Source organism: Pristis pectinata, chromosome 3 (assembly GCF_009764475.1).
Source record: "Pristis pectinata isolate sPriPec2 chromosome 3, sPriPec2.1.pri, whole genome shotgun sequence".
Classification (NCBI taxonomy): domain Eukaryota; kingdom Metazoa; phylum Chordata; class Chondrichthyes; order Rhinopristiformes; family Pristidae; genus Pristis; species Pristis pectinata.
Window position 1 is genome coordinate 57,979,254 of NC_067407.1, and position 15,690 is coordinate 57,994,943.

The window sequence follows — 15,690 nt, forward strand, 5'->3', positions numbered from 1 at the left end:
AATGCTATAGGAGTGGGATGAGGTCCTACAAGCTGAATTTGGGGAGCTAGGAGATAGATTAAAAAGAAGGACCTCAAAGGTAATGTCAGGATTACTACCTGTGCCACGTGCTAGTCACAGTAGGAAGAGCAGCATAGTTAGGATGAATATGTGGCTTAAGCAGTGGTGCAAGAGGGAGGGCTTCAGATTCCTGGGGCATTGGAACCAGTTCTGGGGGAGATGGGACCAGTACAAACCAGATGGTCTACACCTGGGCAGGACTGGGACCAATGTCCCAGGGGAATAGTTTGCTGGTGCTGTTGGGGAAGGTTTAAACTATGGCAGGGGGATGGGAATCCATGCAGAAAGACAGAGGGAAGCAAAGCAAAAGTTAGAAAAGAGAATAGTAAGAATGGATTATAGAGTACAGAAAAATCGAACGCAAAAGACACAAAGGTTACTGAATTCTAAAAGGACAATGAGTGTAAGGGTACTTTATCTGAATGCCCGTAGCATTGGAAGCAAGGTCAGTGAACTTGTGGCACAAATCAGTACAAAGGGATATGATTTAATGGCCATTACAAAAACATGGTTTGCAGGGTGGAGATAATTGGGAATTAAATATCCAAGGGTATCAGGTAATACGGAAGGATAGACAGGAAGGTAAGGGAGGTGGGGTAGTGCTCCTAATTAAGAATGAGATCAGGGCGACAGTGAGAGACGATATAAGATCCAAGGAGCAGAATGTTGAGTCCATCTGGGTAGAGATTAGGAACAGTAAAGGGAAAAAGTCACTGGTGGGAGTTGTCCATAGGTCACTGAATAATAACATTACAGTGGCACAGGCAGTAAACTAAGCAATATTTGATGCATGTAAGACTCGAACGGCAGTTGTCGTGGGGGACTTTTACTTCCACGTTGGGTGAATCAAGTTGGTCAAAGCAGTCTTGAGGAGGATTTCATAGAATGCATCCATGATAGCTTTCTTAAACAGCATGTTTGTGGACCTACAAGGGAAAATGCTATCTTAGATCTCGTCCTGTGCAATGAGACAGATAAAGTTAACGATCTTGTAGTTAGGGATGTGCTTGGAAAGAGTGATCATAATATGATTTTTTTTCATACAAATGGATATCTAAAACCAGTGTGCTATGCCTAAACAAAGGAAACTACAACGGGATGAGGGAGGAGTTGACTAGCATAGACTGGGAACACAGGCTATATGGTGGGACAGTTGAGGAACAGTGGAAGACTTTCAAAGAGATTTTTCACGGTGCTCAACAAAAGTATATTCCAGTCAAAAGCAAGGACAGTAAGGGTGGGGAGAGCCAGCCTTGGATAACTAAGGAAATAAAAGAAGGCATCAGGCTAAAAGCTCATGCATACAAAGTCGCTAAGTAGTGGGAAACTGGAAGATTGGGAAAACTTTAAAAAGCAACAGAGAACCACTAAGGAAGCAATAAGGAAAAGGGAAGATACTTTATGAAAGTAAATTAGCATAAAATATAAGAACAGATAATTATAAAAACTTTTACTATATAAAACGGAAAGGGGTGACTAAGGTGAACGTAGGTCCCTTGGAAGATGAGAAGGGGCAATTAATATTGGGTAATATGGAAATGGCCGAAGCCTTGAATGACTATTTTGTGTTGGTCTTCACGATGGAGGACATGCCTAACATGCCAAATCGAGATGGGAGGTGAGGACCTCAATACAATCGCTGTCACTAAAGAGGTAGTGATGAGCAAACTAGTGGGTCTAAAGGTAGACAAGTCCCCTGGTCCTGATGGGATGCATTCCAGAGTACTGAAAGAAATGGTGGAGGTTATAGTCGACCTACTTGCGATAATTTACCAAAATTCTCTGGACTCTGGGCAGGTCCTGGCTGATTAGAAGACAGTAAATATCACGCCACTATTTCCAAAAGGATGTAGGCAAAAGGCAGGTAACTTAACGTCTAGTCGTGGAAAATGCTTGAAGCTATCATTAAGGAAGAGATAGTGGTACATCTGGATAGAAATTGTTCCATCAGGCAGACACAGCATGGATTCAGGAAGGGCAGGTCCTGTTTGTCAAACTTGCTGGAGTTCTTTGAGGATATAATGAGCACATTGGATAGAGGAGAATGGGTGGATATTGTATACTTGGATTTCCAGAAGGCGTTCGATAAGGTGCTGCATAAAAGACATATCCATAAGATAAGGATGCATAGAGTTGGGGGTGATGAATCAGCATGGATAGAGGATTGGTTAACCAATAAAAGGCAGAGGGTTGGGATAAATGGGTGTTTCTCTGGTTGGCAATCGATGGAGAGCGAGGTGCTGCAGGGGTCAGTGCTGGACCTGCAATTGTTCACGATATGCATTAACGATTTGGAAGAGGGGACTGAGTGTAGAGTATCTTAAGTTTGCTGATGACACTAAATTGAGTAGAAAAGCAAATTGTGCAGAGGATGTGGAGAGTCTGCAGAGAGGTATGGATAGGTTAGGTGAGTGGGCAAGGGTCTGGCAGATTTGGTAAATGTTGGTAAATTTACCAACAATGTTGGTAAATCAAGGTCATCCACTTTGGAAGGAAAAATAGAAGATCAGATTATTATTTAAATGCTGGAAGATTGCAGCATGCTGTTGTGCAGAGGGACTTGAGAGTCCTTGTGCATGAATCACAAAAGGCTGGTCTGCAGCTGCAACAGGTTATCAAGAAGGCAAATGGAATGTTGGCCTTCATTGCTCGAGGAATTGAATTTAAGGGCAGGGAGATTATGTTGCAATTGTAAAGGGTACTGGTGAGGCCACACCTTGAGTACTCCATGCAGTTCTAGCCTCCTTACTTGAGGAAGGATATATTGGCTTTGGAGGCGATGGAGAGGAGGTTCACCAGGTTGATTCTGGAGATGAGGGGATTAGCCTATGAGGAGAGATTGAGTCATCTGGGACGATACTCACTGAAATTCAGAAGAATGAGAGGGGATCTTATAGAAACTACAAAATAATGAAAGGGATAGGTAAGAGAGAGGCAGGAAGGTTGTTTCCAATGGTAGGTGAGACTAGAACTAGGGGACATAGCCTCAGGATTCAGGGGAGTAGATTTAGGACGGAGATGAGGAGAAACTGTTTTTCCCAGAGCAATGAATCTGTGGAATTCTCTGCCCAGGAAAGCAGTGGAGGCTACCTCATTAAGTATATTTAAGATACAATTAGATAGATTTTTGCATAGTTGGGGAATTAAGTGTTATGGAGAAATGGCAGGTAGGTGGATCTGAGTCCACAACCACATCAGCCATGATCTTATTGAATGGCGGAGCAGACTTGACAGGCAGATGGCCTACTCCTGCTCATGTTTCTTATGTTCTTATGAAAGCAGAGTGGAATAAATGAAGGGAATACCTGTGATAGTTATCAGGGTAATATTTACTTTATAAGTGGCAGTCAGAGATAAAAGAAAAAGAAATAAATTGAAGCAAAGGTTCTGACACATGTGGAGGAAGAGAAGAAAGAAACCAGATACCTGAAATTGTCTTCCCAAGGGCTGTGATGTGCCCATAGTTGACAGGGTTATCTTCTTTATCCCACACTTCTGCTTTCACCCCTCTCCCAGCCAGAACAAGGATGGGTTCCTCTTGTCCTTGCCTTGCCTCCTGCCAGTCTCTACATTCAATGGATCATTCAACAATATCCACCAACTCCAATGGGATTCCATAGCCAGACACATCTTCCCCTGCCCTATTACTACTTCAAAGGGTTTGTTGCCTCCACAATTCCCTGGTCCACTCTTCTGTCCACACCAAAATACTCCTTGGTTACGGCACCGCAGGGAACAGCAGTGCATTTCACAGCAGCAGTCAATGGTGTGTTAGTGATCTTTATTGACACACTTGCGTCCACCTGCAATTTCATTTGTTGCTTATTACTAACATTAAGAATTGTTCATTAGAGCAAGAAATGTTTTGGAAGTGGAGGACACAGTCCCTCCAGTGTCAAATGCATGTTCTTAAATCAAGTGATATCGGTACGTTGGAAAATTTCGTAGCACGCAGTGACCAGCCATTCAGTGTTTATACACTGTACAAGCTTTTTCCCAATTCGTGCTTTTTCTTGAATATGCAACGCTGGCAGTGCAATTACGTGAGCAGTGGCTGTTCATATCCTATGATTCCCTCTGTGCAATTTCCAGTCACCTTGATGCACATACACGATTCTTTTGCATGCTATTATTTTCTAAATTACAAGTTCAGGTTACCTGCCAATGCAACGATGGAATCATAATTATGTTAAAATGTAATGGAGAGTCCTTGTAGGGGACGTTGTAGTCTGAATTTGATTAAGGCTTACAGGATCATTGTTAATTTCAGGAAAATAAATTAAAAACTGTTGCCAGTTTACCCTCCAATTTTTAATTACATATAGTATTTGCAATGAATTAATTCCAGAAAAGATGGTTGTTATTACATGTTGAACTGTTAGTATTCTCTTATTGATCTGATGGACACTGTGTGTTAGCCAAGATCAATTAATCTGTATGACATGCTGTCTTCGGTCAATGAAATATTGTGTCTATGCTTGACTGGGTGTGCTTCAGTTTACATTTAAATGAATAAAATAGTTTTAAAATGATGATGATGTTACAAAGCTGAGAGCAGGCCTTTAGATAGCTGGTTTGAGGTGCCATATTCTTGCTCTGACTTCACTCCTGTTTATTGAGGGGAAAGAGTGCGTAAAGTGAAAGTCTGGTTAGGAAATACAGGACACATACCCTATCAGTTAAAGCCTGGTTTTTTTTTGGAATAAAACTGGGAAATGTTAATATATGTAAAAGATGGCAGTAGATTCCTTTTTATAATAACAATGCTTTCCTATTTTACCAGAGGCTTGCAATGTTTTGAATTGGAAGAGATCTGACAGTTTGCCTCTCGTTGTCACTACGTAGGACAGAGTAACAATTAAAGCTGCCTCCAGCTGTTACTCCTCTGCAGGAGTCATTCTGTTTCTTCAAGGATGTCTTGCAGAGAAGTGTAGGTGACTCTTGTCAGCGTATTATCACAAGGTTAAACATTCCAGGCACTTCTTTAGCAAGGCTGTTTCTCATAATAGCAGTTCATTTTAAATCGAAGATTGTTAGACATTTTTTTTAAACCGAAGTTTATGGGATATTGATCAATCATAATCCCATTGGAAGACAGAATGGGCTTGAAGGTTCTACATTGCCATAATGGGAAGTGTCACCTTTGCTGTGTCATATCGGTGGATACCAGTATGTTGACATATGTTGGTATAAGCTTGTAATGTTCATTGCAACTGTTAATATTGCCTGCACTGCTATTGAAGTTACAGTCAGCTGTTTGCTCAGTGTTCAGGCTATGAAAGACAGAATGGAACAGGATATTCTTACCCAGTTCATGAGCTTGTGTGGATTTGGACTGCATTGTGCCCTATAGTGATAGATGTTAAATGGAGGTGCAGTTGTTGAAGGACATGCACTTAAAAGAAAGCTGCTGTAGCTAATGGTGAGCAGAAAGCCTAAACTTCCTCCAATTCTGAGCCATCATTACTACACATCTGTCTGCTGAATGTTGGTTGAAAGGGGCCAATCTTCCTGATGCTTCCAAGTAAGTATATGGTACAAAGGAAACATTAATTTCAGGGGCACTAATGTGTAGATGCATAATAGGGGAAAGATTTGTGTGATATAATATACCACCCACTACGTAGCAGGAACCTGCAATACTAGTTGGTCCCAAGGATCCAACGCCCAACCCCTTACATGCAGGTGATCCTTGGTGTTTGCATTCCCCTCATTCACCAATCAAGTCAGGGGTACAATACTGGCAGTGCCTAAAAAGTTGCAGTGTAATGGTATTTTGCAAAATCAGGTGTATTAAAATCAGGATTGGAGATGTGATTCATCTCTGTTCTCCAAATGAGAATGTTGTGCAGACATTGCTGCCTCCACCTTCCTTTGTTCTGAAAGGCTTTTGTTTAACGTGAGGATGGATAATCCCTTTCATGACAATAATGCTTCCTCACTTTGCCATTCTACATGGAAAGAGATTGAGCCCTTTTGTCAGCCGTTCTTGTTGGGTGAGACAGTGACAGTTGAAGTTGCCATCAGCTGTCATGCCTCTGTGGATGTCATTTTGATTTATTGTGCAACTGCAGAAGAGTGGATGACTTCTGGTCATGAATCGTTACAAGGTTAATGTACTATGACACAGCAGGAGGCCATTTGGCCCATTAGGTCCATGCCAGCTCCCAGTCAAGGAAATCCAATCAGCTCCTTTCTCGATTTTATTTCTGTTTAGCTCCCCGACTTTATTCTCTCTCACAAGCTCAGCAACTCCATTTGATTCTTTTGCCATTTGCATGGGTTAGATTACAGTAGACAATTAACCTAGACACATTTCTTTGGGATGTTTGAGAATACCAGGGCACTCAATGGAAACCCACACAGGCACAGAGGAAAAAGTCTAAGTTCTGCGCAGACAGCACCCGAGGTCAGAATCAATCCCTGGTCCCTGAAGCTGTGAGGTAGCAACACTACCTGCTGCGTCACTGTAAGCTTGTTCCATGCACTCTGCTCTTTAAGACAGAGCTCATCGAGAACATTGTTTATCTTCCTTCCTATTGTGGTACTTATCTTCTTGGAGTTTAATATCCCTTGTGTGCACTCTCTCATGTATTTTTAGCCTGCCCTGTCACAGCTCCAGAAGAACAACAAGCAGTTCATTTCAACCATAAACCGTGACAGTCTCTTCCATATGGATTTAACTGCCAAACACTTAAGCAAACAAGTCTGGAATTATCTGTACTTTTAATGCCTAGCTTTGGTCCTGTTTTCAATCTCCTTGGTGCTTTTTATAGTTATTCTATGAATAAATCACCGTACAGTGATGGTACATCTGATACAACCAAATATTCCGACAGAAAATGAAAATCAAAACGCAAATGTTGGAAATCAGGATGTATTCAGCAGATCGGGTGATATTCTGTGGAGAGAGAAATACAGAGTTAATCTTTCAGGACAGTGACTTGTCATTCGTAGGCAATGATAAGGGATCTGTCCTAAAACATTATCTCTATTCCTCTGTCCACAAAGTGCTGCCTGACTTGCTAAGTATTTTCTGCACTTTCTGTTTTCATTCTAGCAAACTAGTTGATGAGTCTCTTATGTTGCTTGTATGAATGTTCTTTTTTTTCTTCTCGTTGTAGTTGTGATACATTTACTGGTCTTGTTTCTTTACTAATACTATCAGAAACACAGTAGTGAAGGATCTGTTATTCCACAGCAGAATTCATGAGCTTTGTTTCCTCATGTAGAGTTATCCACGGTAAACTCAATAGAAGATGTACAAATTTGTTGATTCGTTTTCTTGTTTATTATTGAATCAGCCCCTTGTGTACGTGCTCCTTTTTCAGAAAGTACTATGGCTTTTGGTAATGTGCTCGTGACCAAAGCAGCTGCTTTCAGTCAATTCAGACTTACGTGTATTTTTATTTCGAAGATACAGCATGGTGTTTTCCATCTCCAGTGTGCAAGTTAATTAAGAGTGAAACCTCACACATTCCTTCAGCTTGTCTGCTTTAAATATATCATATGAGCCTTTTGTCAAATCCAGTCATTGATGGTTTTGACTTATCTGGTAATTACTTAGGATCTTGCTTGGATTTGTGACAGCATAAGGCAGGAGTTCACCAGTGTTAGTTGTTGGCAGCTGCAACCCCTAATATTTCAATGGCAGCACAAAGTCTGGTGGCAGCCTAGGATGTTGGTTGGGCTCATTCTATAAAAGAAGCCGATTGGGATCTTGTTGACAATAAATGATGTGCATTAAGAGGTTTAGAACTCCATTGTTCTCAACACAGAGCAGAGACAGTGAGGAAAAGGACAGGCATGCATTTATATTGAGCCTTTCATTGCTCGATATCCTGAAGTGCTTCACAACCAATGAAATATTTCTGTAGGAAAGTGGTAGTCAATTTGTACACAGCAGAGAGGCATAGATAGGGTAGACAGTCAGAATCTTTTCCTCAGGGTAGAAATGTACTTGCAATGTCCAGAGAGATCATGATCCTGTGTAATGGGGTTACACTATTGTCCACAAACCCTCCATTAGTTTGGAGTCATCCTTCTGCAATAGTGGAAGCAGAGACAATAGTGACATTCAAGAAGCTGTTAGGCACATGAATATGCTGGGAATGGAGGGATATGGATCAAATACAGGCAGAAGGATCTAGTCTAATTTGGCATCAAGATCGGCATAACATTGGGCCGAATGGCCTGTCCAGTGCTGTACTGTTCCATGTTCTACGCTCCTGCAAATGGCCTTGATGGTCAGGTGAACAAATATCGTGATGCTGTTTAAGGGACATATATTTGCAAGGTCACTGGGGATAACTCCCCTGCTCCTCTTTGTAAAAGTGCTGTGGGATCTTTTAACTTGAGAGATTTAGACAGGCCTTTGGATTGACATCATATCTGAAAGAAGACGTCTCCAACGTCTCTACTGGTCTGTCCAAGTTACTGTAGTTTCTCATTCAAGACTTGGGTGTAGAGATGCAGGTGTGTGGTGCATTTTTTTTTTAGCTCTGTACATTTGAAAATCAGTTACTTCTAATCATCCAGGATCAAATCTTGCCACAAAAATTAGATGGGGCACGTTTATAAGTGAATCGTATTTGTTCCTTTTGTATTTTACAGGTGAAATTAGTTCCTATTGTTCAGATATGTGCATTTCATTGGGCATACTTAGGAAAATAAGGTTTAAAATCACTACTGTCTCTGCAGCTGTGCGATTTAATAGGGAGCTTTCCTGAGTGGGTTCCTGTCCAGTCCTGCTAATGCTGTATTGGTAGGTCCCCATGATTCCTTTGTGCTCCTTGCCCCCTTAAACAGACTTCATTCGCAGACACGGCTGCTACCTTTTGCAGTGGTTATCCAACATCTTCGGGCATTGGACCACTGCTGGTTTGTTAATGAATGTAATATCGTAGTCACTGCTAAAGGTTCTAGGCAGCCAGAGTACATAGTTATAAGCTTACTGCAGTTTATAATGATAGGCCCTAGGTTTGTGCAAATCATGATTAACATGGATTATTGATAGTCTTCGTGATGTTGGGTGATTGGACCAGGCAGCATTTCTGGTCCTGTCATGTAGAATGGAGGAAAACTGCTGGTCAGGTGTAGAAGGTGAGAGAATCCCAACTTGATTCAGTAGTATCTATCAATAGTTCTTTTAAGGACGTTGGGGAGGAATAAATTATTAATGGATTTGTTTGAACTCCATATGGAGTTCTCTTGCAGAGTTTCTTGGGTGTCCTCAGCTTGAAAAGGTGACCCTTCCCCCCTCCTCTATACGTCATTGCTGGTACTATCACTGTGTGGTTAGTGTACCGGTGGTGCTAGCATCTGTTCTTCATCCGTGCATTCATCTGATTATAAGAAACGAGGTAATCAACATAATTACACAAAGTAACTGCTTCCTAATTTAAATCCTGTAATTGCTGAGAAATGCATCCGACAAAATACTGTTGAAATGCTTTCTTTTTCTGTATGGGGACAGGTAAAGACTGCTTTTATTTAATAGCAGCCCTTGTGACACAAGTCATGGGGCATCACAGCTTTTGGTGGCATTGGGATTAATTATTGCAGCAGAGGATCATAGGTTCATCCCCAGTCTTTCCTAAGTCGGCTGCTCTCAGTACGGCAGAAGAACTGGCAGCATAATTGCTCAAAATCTCCATGGACTGGGAGGAGGGAAAATCAGCCATCCTGAAAGATGTGCAACTTTTCTCTTTGTATAGTGTGCAGGATTGCATCCATTACCATCGTCTGCATGGGTGTGACTGTTGCCTTAGACTCAGAAAGTTGCAGGTTCAAGTCCCACTTGAGAGACTTATTAAGGTTGGCACTTCCAATTTCATTGTCCCTTGTGCAGGGAATATGCTACTGTCAAGGTTACCATATTTCCTTGTGAGGCTATTTCGCTCATTAAGTCTATGTCAGCTCACTGAGCAATCCCATCCCCCTACTAATTTTTCCCTGTAATGTATTCTTTCCACCATCCCCATTCCCATCATCTCCCCACAATTTCTACCACCCACCAACACCAGAGGCAATTTACAGTAACGAGTTAACCTGCCCAACCCATGCTGTGAGTGCTGGCAACTAGGATGTAGGAGGAAACCAGAGCACCTCTCAGTTAAGGTGTTAAACAAGCCCTGAAGTCCCCATCAGGTGGATGTAAAAGAGCCCATGAAATCGTTTTGCAAAAAAGAGGAGTTCTCCCTACTGTTTACTCTGCAACCATACTTAATGCAGATTTTCTGGTAATTATCACATTACTGTTCATGGGATTGTGCTGTGCACACATTACACTGTGTTTTCTCCATTACAGGACTTCACTATGTATGGTTGTAAAACACTTCAGAATATCATTTGGATGTGGAAGGGTGCCCTGTGGATACAAGAGTTTTTTTTTGAAATGTTATTTTCCAAAACTTCAATTTTTGTTCTTGGGTCAGGTTTATGTGTATATTTAGCTATTGCAGACTCAATTTCTGGTCTTAAAGCAAGTACAATTGTGTGAATATGATAGGATTCAGCTCAGAATCCAAAGCTGAATGTAGTTTCACAAGGTTTCTGCCCATTTTAATCATGAGTTCTCAAATACCATCAGAACTGAAGCAAATATACTTGATCACACTTGAACCAATCGTATTTACCTGACTTGCATGCAGTCAGGTACTTTTTCTAGCTTAATGATGGGTACTGCTGCATCTTACCCAGTTGTTTTTCTGATCGTATTTTTGGGATTGAGTGAATGCTTTAAAATGTGAAGATGACACAGTATTTTGATTTCACAGGTGCTTTATATTGCATTGTCAACAACTGGTGTACCTTGTAATACAGGTTTATTTGCCCTTGTGGCTTTCTGCACCAACATAGGCTGTTATTTGTCTATAATTAAGAGGGATCCATGGTGCTCTTTTTCAAACTTTAACTCATGATGATTTAGACAGAAGGCAAATCCCTTTTTGCCATTTTGAATGTTTCCCTTTTTTCATTATTTTGAAACTGTGTTATGCTTTTGTGAACACCCTGGACTGTATAAAAGGAGACAAAATTTTAATCCTCTAGGCAGAGATTTTGGTATTTTACAGGAACAAAAATCAAAAAATGTGAAATATGTTTTGTGTACTGAACATTAGGAAATTATGCATCAGTTTTAAGATGTTGGATGCTCATGTTTTTATGATGTGAATTTTGTGTTTCAGGACAGAAGTGCATTGTCAAACACGAAAGCTAAACTTGGTAAAGAGGCACCAATTCTAACACACGCGCCTCGAGCAAAGTAAGTAGCATGTTTTAATGCATTTGATGGGCTTTGTTGTTTCAAAGCTCACAAACCATCTAATGCTATTCCTGTTGCACAATTCTGAAATTGAAAATTAATTATTTTATGAAGGAGTAAAGCTCTTCTTAATCCATGTCATTTAATTCAAGGTGCTTGCTTTTCTTCTATTTAGCTGCTCAACTTCCTCTTTTATTTAATAACTGTATTCTAGGAACATCAAGCTCATGACCTCAGTTTTAGCAGCCTATAAGGAAATCAGGAATGATGCTGAAAAAAAATTCCACAATGATTCAATTTTGATATGTTAAGAAATAAAAGTCACCAGTTGCAATTGTTATTTCACCTGAACCAGTGCATTTCCTATATGACCACATGTAAGATCAATATTCAAGAGAGTGGTGGCAACTGGGATGTGGGAGGAAACTGGAGCACCTTTCAGTTAGTCTTAAACAGAAGTGCTGATGTGAATGTAGAAGAGCCCATGACACTGTTTTGCAAAGAACAGAGGAGTTCTCCTTGCAGAGCTAACATTGGCCAACATAGTAACCATCATAGTAACCATCTTAATACAGATTTTCTAGTAATTATCACATTGCTGTTTATGGGATTGTGCTGTGCACACATTATGCTGTGTTTTCTCCATTACAGGACTTCACTATGTACTGTTGCAGAGCACTTTAGAAATATCATTAGGGTGTGGAAGGGTGCCCTATAGACACAAGAGCTTTCTTGAATTTTTATTTTCAAAAACTTAAATGTTTGTTAGATCAGTTTCAAGTGTATATTCAGCAATAATAAGCTCAATTTCTGGACTTAAAGCAAGTACAGTTGTGTGAGTATGATTAAAATCCAGTTTAGGATGCAAAACTGGATCTGGTTTCATAAGGTCTCTGCCCACTTTAATTATGTGCTCCCAATTGCCATCAGATGTACTTGCTCACACCCCTGCCCATTATATTTAACTGACTTACATGCAGTCAGGTGATTTTTTTTTTCTAGCTTAATGATGGGTACTGCTGCATTTTGCCCAGTTGTTTTTTTCCTCTGATCATGACCTTAATTTTAGCAGCTGATTGAGGAAACCAGGAATGAAATTAAAAAAATAATTCCACAAACATTCAATTTTGATTCGTTAAGAAATAAAAATCACCAGTTCTAATTGTTATTTAACTGAGCCAGTGCATTTCCTACACCACCACACGCAAAATCAATATTCAAGAGTTCTACTTAACCCTCTCCCGTGCAAGCAACTGCATTGTACATTTGTTCAGGAGAGAATCATTTAACTTCACTAACATTTTGCAATCATTTCAATTTTACATAATTTTTAAGTACTGATAATGTTGCTAACCATTGGCCACAGTGTTTGCCTATTAAAAGAGAATATTTGATCTAGCAATATTGAATGAAAGTACACAAATAACGCTGTTTGAATTACTTTGCTATCATGGGGGCTTCCCCATCAATTTTGAGGTACTGTGCAAAATATATTCTCAAAATTTAACAAGCCTGGTCATATTTTTCTGTTAGTGGATTGCATTTTATTTCAGCTAAACCTTTTGGTTTTGCCCCAATCATTACATTATTCCTGATCTCTGTATCAAAACATAGACATTCCCCTACCCAGCTGATTTTCTTTTAAATCTTCCCCTCTCCACAACATCATTGATGCATTCCAGTGTTATCTTCCTTTTACCAGAATTCACCGCAATGGACCAAAAATGAATCCTGTGTGTTGGCTTGCTGCAACTTATTGACATTATTTCCCTTCCTTTGTCCAGGCCACTCACCTTGAAATCTGGAGTCACAATCTAATTCTTGCCTCCATAACTATTGCTTGCAGCACTTCTATTTCTGCCTTTGGATCCAACTTAACTCATTTTTGATGTTCTCAATCTCCTTTCAAGGTTTTCCTCCAGTACCGCAATATCCTTTGCCTTGACGTAGCTCTTCAGATTGCTGACTTGTTTCTTGCCATGTCTGTACATTAATAGAGTGGTGCAATGTATCTGTGCCACCTAGAGATGTTGAAGTAACATTTTGCGCAGTATTTGGACTTTTAGCATTGTAGAATTATATTAACCGAAGACTAGATATTGAGCCAACATGGGAGTTAGTTTTCATCATCATAAAAAGACCCTTCTCAGGATATGGGTATCACCAATAAGGAAGGCAATTGTTGCCTTTGAAACTTGGCAATCCATGTTCTCCCACAGTGGGAATTCCAGGATTTTGGCCCTGCACCATTGAAGTGACAGAATTCCAAGTTGGTTGTGAAAAAACCATTGAGTCTTGTGTCTGTGTTGATTCTTATCTTTAGGGGTAAGGGGGCAATCCTTTAATTTCTGTTATATTTTCTCAGTGTTGAATATAGAAATTCAATTGATATTCTCACTATTCAATAACGTGGGGTTACCAAAATTAATTTTTCCCCAAAATTTCAAGTCTACTATGAAAGATCAGCTTTTAGTTGTTTTAATCAGCAAGGTCAAGATGAAGCCTGGGAAAAGGACGCCTAATGAGGAAGCTTCCTCTTTTGAAATTAGTGAACATGTTGCTGTTTTAATCAGCATGTCTGAATTTCTGCATTTTTCTGTGCCCAATCCTTCTCAAGCTGGAGGTGGGCTGGTTGTGGCAAGTTAATTACTTCGTCACTTGGACCTACTCCAAGCATCTATTCATCATGTGAGTGCTTGCGGTTGTTTAATTGAATCCTGATTCAATGGCCAGTTAATATTTACAAGTTCAACTTTTTTCAGAGATTTACCCAATTCATGAAGTGACGATAGGTACCAGAGAAAGTAAATTATTTAACGTCTTTCTAGTTAAGACGCCAACTGAATCGCACCTGTTGCTACAGGGCTTAAAGTTAGATAGCTCAGCATGAATTGGGCTTTGTACCAGCCAGTGTTCAAGTCTCTATCAGTGTTACATTATAATTGTGCTATGGGGGAGACCATTCCAAGATATAGTCATCTGCTTAGTGGATGTGGTTATGGTTTAGTGGTACTTGTGCATGGAAGGAGGCCATTCAGTCCATCGAGTCTATGCCAGTTTACAATCCCATCTCCCCCACTAATTTTTCCTACTCTCTGCACATTCCTATCCCACCTACACTGGGGACAATTTACAGTGGCCAATTAACATACTAGCCCACACACTATTGGGATGTGGAAGGAGGGGGAAAAACTGGAGCACCTGGGGAAACCCACGCAGTCACTGAGTCTCTGCTAATTCCATACAGCATTGGAGGTCAAGATCAAACCCAGGTTGCCAGAACTGTCTGGGATTTGAACTGAATGTCTCTTGCACTTTAACCCATATGACTCCCTAAGTGAGAATCATGCAACTGGATCGATGATCTGGACATTTCCAGTCCCCTTTTGGACTTGGGTGTCAGCAACATTACTCACCTGCGTTGCAAAGCTTCAAAATATCTCTTTGTTCTCTCTGTCATGTGCTCCCTCTCTAATTGCCCTCATTAACCATCAGGGCCATCCAAACCTTCCCCCAATGGAGATATTCCCTTTTTTCCCCATCCATCCCTCCCCAAATTTCTCTGCAACTTTCTTTCCCAGTTCTGACATTTAGAAGCATGGGTAAATACTGATTTAAAGGAATCTGAACAAACAGCTATACAGTATATTGTTTTAAGATTTAAAAAAAAATCCTTAATATAGTCTCATTGGTTTGCTCCATAGTCTTCTGCATTGGCCAAGTTTAGGTGTGGAAGGGTTTGTGGAGTGTTACTGATGGCCTCTATTTGGGCTTTCCTTGGGAAGAATTAGCCCGGATTCCAACATCCAATGACTCTTGTTTGTAGCATTTGTTGAGAAGACTGACTCTAGTGCTGGAACCCCATAGCACTGCAGCTGATGAATGCTTCTGTCTGGATTAGCAGTAGGGGAAGAGCAGACTTGACTAGGTGCTGCATGGCTTTGTGTGTGAACAGAACACCTGGTTTTCTTTGTGCCTTAGCCTCATGAACGACAAAGTTTTGTTTTTGCAGTGTAGAGGCAATACTTTTAAAGCTAGCATCCATAAATTGCTTTTCACCAAATTCTCTTCAAATGCAAGAAATTGCTTGCATTGTGAATGGGAGAGCCGCTTTGTGCACTTATCATCATTGAAATGAAGGAACAGTTTGTTTCTATTTCACTAGAGTTGGATTGGGTTCGGTAGTTGGGATCTCAGTTTAATATTATCTGAATGGTGCACTTCTGATGGCATTCAGTTCCTCTAGTATTGCATTGGATTTCAGTCTGCTGCACAGGAAGGAGCCATTTATTGAAGCCATTGAGCCCACATTGCTTTTTGTGAGACAAAAACACAAATGCTGGAAGAGCTCAGCCAGTCAGAGC

The 15,690-nt window shown here is 40.5% G+C and overlaps 1 protein-coding gene across 9 annotated transcripts in view; it reads left to right on the plus strand.

The window, feature by feature from the left end:
• The window catches only part of LOC127568345 (uncharacterized protein C1orf21-like), a 164,940-nt gene that overhangs the window by 122,937 nt on the left and 26,313 nt on the right, over positions 1 to 15,690 (plus strand). For all 9 annotated transcript variants that reach the window (XM_052011980.1, XM_052011977.1, XM_052011975.1 and 6 more), the window contains one exon: positions 11,250 to 11,326. In XM_052011980.1, the coding sequence (XP_051867940.1) occupies positions 11,250 to 11,326 (77 nt within the window). The remainder of the gene's footprint in view (positions 1 to 11,249; positions 11,327 to 15,690) is intronic.